General features: G+C 41.2%; 1 protein-coding gene across 1 annotated transcript; it reads right to left on the minus strand.

Annotated features, from left to right (window-relative positions):
* Positions 1-1,238: 1,238 nt before the first annotated feature.
* On the minus strand, positions 1,239-3,598 carry LOC138352616 (uncharacterized). Its single transcript, XM_069305115.1, has 5 exons — positions 3,483-3,598; positions 3,012-3,092; positions 1,822-2,295; positions 1,555-1,745; positions 1,239-1,457 (listed from the first exon to the last, which is right to left on the minus strand). The coding sequence occupies exons 2-5, from the start codon at positions 3,090-3,092 to the stop codon at positions 1,331-1,333; spliced, it is 873 nt and encodes a 290-aa protein (XP_069161216.1). The 5' UTR covers positions 3,483-3,598; the 3' UTR covers positions 1,239-1,330.
* Between the last annotated feature and the right edge of the window lie 2,044 nt (positions 3,599-5,642).

Below are 5,642 nucleotides of genomic sequence, written 5' to 3' on the forward strand. Positions count from 1 at the left end.
CCACCTTAAGAACCGTTAGTTCGTTGAGAGCGGGTTCAGCGACGAAAGGGGGATTGACAATAAAAAGTTCCCCTCACTCAAGACGTCGGGTACTACAGTTCTACGGGTGCAAGACTATGCCTCGTCAAGCACCCGGGCTTCAAAGTAAAATTAGTCCAAAGGAATAACCAAAATAAGCAAAAGGTCGGCAGGAAACGACAAGCAGATAGAAGAGGGGTGTGAAAAAACGAAACAATGAAAAGGAAAAGCGATCCAGCACCATTAGAAGACAGCAGCAGGAGTGCAAGGCCACCAAAGGACAGAGGGCTGTCCCACGGAGCATCACACTCCAGCAGCTGTTCACTAAGCTCCCCTCACGGCGCCAACGGGCCGGATGGGGAGGGGGACCCCCAGCAAATAAAGCGCGTTTGTTTTAAAGGATCCACTTGTGCTGGATACGCTCAACCCTTTCATCTACCGCCTTAGAATACACGGGTCTCTATGCAAAGTGGATGCACAGGGTTGCAGTACACTTGTGCACCGTCACAACAGGAAGAGCGAGGGAGTCACTCCTTACTAAACACTGAACACCGAGCCGCTGACAATGTTAAGTTACAACCTATTGAAGGTAGGGTGGCTGTAGTATTTAAGTGAAGAGATATGCAGTTAAAGAACTGGAGAAAGTAGAACACTTTTGCAGAGAAATGGTCAAATTTAATGAGCATATTAATTTTAATTTTCGATTAACTTTTTTTTTTTCAATTTACTGTATTAGAGGTCCAGCAGACCACCACGTACCCTCCCCTCTCCCCCCACCCTCGTGCATCTGCACCCAAGTCATATAGTCAGTGATGAAAGTATCCTCTTAAGACTTATTTACCAGGTAGTCAACCTTCGAGTATCAGTTTTATAGATAGCCTAAGAAGTCTGCCATTAAAGCTTTAAGTACCTTACATAATTTAGTCTTACATTAATAGTCGGTTTTCTCCTTTAGCACTGTGGCTGTCACATTTTCACGACTTCCCTGCGATGTATTTCGTTGGATCACTGACCATCTCTATGGTTCGAGTTGCCGAATATTTAGTTTGTTTACTAGACATCCCGCCCAGGAAATATTTCCCCATGTATAACACGCACTATCTGAACCATAAGAATACAGCTTATAAGTACCTACTCCATCTTACCAACTGCTTAACAAATTTCTGTACAGGCAAACAGACATTTACTGTGGACACAAAGTTACCTATTAAAAAGAACAATTCTTGAATAAAGTTTAATAGACCATACAGACCGAAAATGTTAAATATGTTTAATATTACGTTCTTTAAAAATCTTAGAACGGATGAAGGTGCTAGAGCTGTCTATAACCGTAGCGGGCTCCGGGGACGAGGACCGTGTCGGTGACTGTGCGGTAGTCTGTGAACACTGTGCTCTTAGTATTTATGTTTGTTCTCACCAACGTTGTCGTGTACGACAGCCTGTGGGGAGTAAATTGGACAATTAATCGTTATTCTTTCAAGTAATGAAGAGACTGGCAGTTACAGTACAATACTGTAGACCTGGCATTGAACTTACACTTGGGTAGCAGTAGTAGTGTAGGTAGTCTGCATGATTACGTACGAGGTGTGGGCGATTGTCACGTAGTCTAAAGACCTTTCAGTCACAATCCTGAAGTCCGACTGCACGTACGTGACCGTTAGTGTTGAAGGTCTGACAACTACCGTTGTCTGGAGGGCCACGCGGTCATCCACCGGCGTCTGTGCCACCTGTGAAAGAATACTTAAACTAGTCCAAGGTCAGCGTCCAGACCATCGTTTATCACAATACATACCAAGTACTCACCGCGCGTGTTCCAGTGGTGACAGTCTGGACGGTGAGGGAAGTGAGGGTGACGGCCACACTCTGGAAAGCCTGATCAGTGAGGGTGACGAAGCGGTCGATGGTGAAGAGCTGGGTGACAGTGGGGTTAAATAGTGCATCCACTCTGCTCACTTGAGGACTGCCATACCTTGCACCAGCGTAAGAAGCCGGACCGCTGCTGCTAGAGGTAGCTCGAGGCCCGCTGGTAACTTGTCCAGCCCTGTCACCGCTGCCTACTCCTTGGCCAGAACTGCCAACTGGACCGCCGATGATGCTTTGGCCGAGGTTAATACCTACTCCTTGACCGCTGCCAAGGCCTAATCCAGCACCCAAAAGTGGACCGCTGCCGACGCCCGGGCCGCCACCTACAACTGGACCGCTGCCTTGTTGATCCGACGACCCCTGAGAGCTGGAACTAGCCGCACCTCTGGTCTGACTGCCATAACCAGAGCCAGGCTGATGGGTTAGAGGAAGGCAAACCATTTAAAAGATACATGTAAATACGTCATTTTAAATCTTAAAATAACAAATAAATCACAGGTTTAGGAGCTGCGTTCAGGCACTGGTGCGCCGTAGTGGCTATACAGGTCTTATAGTACAGTAAAGTAAATAAGAAGACCGCTCCAAAATTTTAACAAAATCTACACATTTATAAAAGTATGCGCTAGATGTTACATACCTGCAAGGTTAAATTTAAGCAGTACCAAATAGTTGGTTGTACAGGCCAATTGTTCATCTTCCACCCATAGTGAATAATGGAAACAATTCATAGACTCCTTACAAGCCTCAATGTGACCCTTTACCACCGAGCCTTCACGGTTGAGAAGGGCCTTAACCATTGGTATAATTTCTAATGTTTTTTAAAATTACTACAATAAAAGGGTTATGATAATGCTATGATTTGACTGGAAACTTTTTAGTGGTACTAGTACCTTATTATTTAGGAGTGAGAGATTCATTACATAATATATGAACCAACATAACAATTGAGTTTTAAAATTCAGAAGGAACATTGTATACTAATATCAATATAACTAAAAGTTAAAATTGTTTAGGCTGCGACTACGCTAGCACGACATTCGTGACTTGTATGGACCCCCCCCCCCCCCCGCGATTTAGGCAAATTAAAATCTAATTTTCGTAAACAAAATTGGAAGGCGACGTTTACTCACGGTAGGAAGTTGTGCGACGACTAGATTTTGTGATATTACCAGGATCGTCCATAATAACAGTACCCAGGAACAGGAAAACATCTGAGAGAAGAAAAAGTTGCTGCATGAAAGTTAAATAAGTAAAATCATCTGATGCGGTACAAGTTTGATCAAGAAGTGCTGGTGGGTGGTTATAATTTACCTTTAAGAGTGTAGACAGACTATCAATTAAAGTGTACACTATTTAGTTTACCTCCAATTATCAGGTGTTAATTAAACTTAAGCTTGCATTTCTTATAGCTTTGTAGGTATATTTGAACAAATTATCTGTTGGCGAGTATACTGAGAATATAAGGGGACTAAACACAAACCACCCAGATACCACCTTCATTGTGGAAGAAAAGTAAAACACCAACTAACGTCACACAATACCGATTCCATAACATTCATGGATTTAAACAAATAGCAATAACTATCCTTTAATACACAAACCTTGAAGCACAGAGAGAATGTTTTCACCTCAAAAAGTTGGGGATTGAATGACAAATGCAGGAAGGTGGCCCGACTCGTTGCCTTCCCCACACACTATAAACATACGCACTAACAAGAGACTATGGAAGAAGGATAGGAAAGCTCTCTATAAAATATATAGATCGTGTAACACCCAACCCAACGCTCGCCCGGCCTAAGAGCGCCATCTATTGACGAGTGCGCCACCCACAGGAGAAAGTGGTACTATTGCATTCCCCTTCCCTCTAACATTACATCATTGACTTTCTTTATTTATTGGAAAAAATCTTTGTTTCTTAATTATGTCGTGTTAAATAGTTTGTGGATAACTTCATTAATTACAATGTTCTCACTTATTTTACCGTGTTTAACTTCCTATATAAAAAACAAATATTAAACAAATATGAGTCCATAATGTCCGTGACAAAAAACAAAAAAAAAGTCTCGCGGGACTCGAGAACCTGTCGTAAACAGGTTTGTCCGCCTTAAGACCTGCTTGCAAAACCATTACTGATCTCTTGAATATCTTCATCTGTGTTTGAATACATCATTTTCCCTCCCGTGCTGTTATAGATCAAGTTCTTTGAGCTTAGAGAAAATATATGTTAAATATGACAGCTAACCACTTAGGGTTAGTGGTATTATTAATGGTAGCGGGTCTACAGTACAGGATAACACATCGCGTCAGAAATGAAAGCCGGGAGATCCCCAGCTGGATATTTGGGATGAATAAGGAACTAATGTCGCCAAGATATGGATTACTGGCAAGCATTTCCAGTCCAACTATGCAAAAATCGATGCTGTATAAATTGTGTGTTTGGGGAAATTTTCAGGCAGAATATCATCAGAATCTGTTGATGCAGAATGTTGAGGTGTGCAAATATGTACTTCGTCATGGTATGATTAGTTTTTAATGGGTCTGTTGATAGATGTCTCATCATCCTGATTTTGTGATATATTGTGCTTTTACAATATATCATCTTTCAGATTCTTAGCAAAATGTCACTCACTTTATACCTATAATGTAAATTTCAATTTAGACTCTTATGCACCTGTATAAGAGTCTAAATTGTATACACCTTCAGTTAAGTGTAGTCAGCATTTAAATGATTTGGAGAAGTTGTTACCAATTAAGTTTCTGATTTAGATAATGACAATGTCTACTGCTCTTCTGTCATTGTGACTCATGTAATTAATGTACTGTTCGTTTTATGTATATTTTCCCAGTTATAAATGAGCAAACATTTATGACTACATGTTTTTATTATTACTGTCAGGGATACGTGTGATCGTTTTCTGCCCACTTTTCATCAAGAACTGTACTCACTATATTCAGATTGGGTGGAAGGATAGGTTTTCTCCCTAGTAATACATCACTTTCCATTTTGCTAAACGACAAACAACTACATAGGTTGCCAGTTACACTTTATCTTTAAGGTGATTGGTTTACTTAGAAATATAATTGAAAAATGCATTTGGTCTTTTCTTCCCTGAAAATTTTCCACAGGTTTTCCAATGAGCTCAGCAAGCTTTGTCTCAAGGTGGGATTTGAATTTTGATGGTTTCAAGCTTGATAGCTGCAAGAACTTCACTGCAAATAACACTGAGGCCTGGATTCTCATTTTTCCATTCGCACCTAATAAAGCCATACTTCAAAAATTCTTCGCTTTGTTGCCTCCACAACATTTTTTTCTTGGCAAGGAGTTCAGAAGAGGATGCAGACACAGATGCCTCTCCCAAAATCGTCACATTTTCACCTGCAAGTTTGTCTGTCTGTCTGTCTATCTTTCTCTGTTGTACAAGGAGGCGTTAATGACTGAGATCCATTAATACAGCGATTAATGATACATTTTTTTCATGGTTAAGGCATAATCTTTAATGTAACTTAAAAAAAAGATCACTTCATACTTTGGAAGTTCGTAAACAACAATACTCATACCTGCTTGATGGGGTTCTGGTAGTTCTTTTACTCCCCAAGCCAGGCTTGACTCGAGAGAGTTTCGTCCACCAGGCCGTTGTTTGGAGTGACCCACAGGCCCACATATCCCCCTCAGCCCGGTTAGTCCGGCACTCCATGAAGAAAACTATATTGTTTTCTCTTGAAGATGTCGCACAGTTGTTCCGGCCATATTTATTTTGCTC

Source organism: Procambarus clarkii, chromosome 54 (genome assembly GCF_040958095.1).
Source record: "Procambarus clarkii isolate CNS0578487 chromosome 54, FALCON_Pclarkii_2.0, whole genome shotgun sequence".
In the NCBI taxonomy this organism is placed as follows: domain Eukaryota; kingdom Metazoa; phylum Arthropoda; class Malacostraca; order Decapoda; family Cambaridae; genus Procambarus; species Procambarus clarkii.

Excerpts from the sequence above, each read along its gene's own strand:
- LOC138352616 (XM_069305115.1), bottom strand. The coding sequence starts at position 3,092 with ATGTTTTCCTGTTCCTGGGTACTGTTATTATGGACGATCCTGGTAATA. Across the intron at positions 1,746-1,821 it reads TCACCACTGGAACACGCGCG|GTGGCACAGACGCCGGTGGA; the intron begins GTGAGTACTTGG and ends ATTCTTTCACAG. Across the intron at positions 1,458-1,554 it reads ACTACTACTGCTACCCAAGT|GCTGTCGTACACGACAACGT; the intron begins GTAAGTTCAATG and ends TACTCCCCACAG.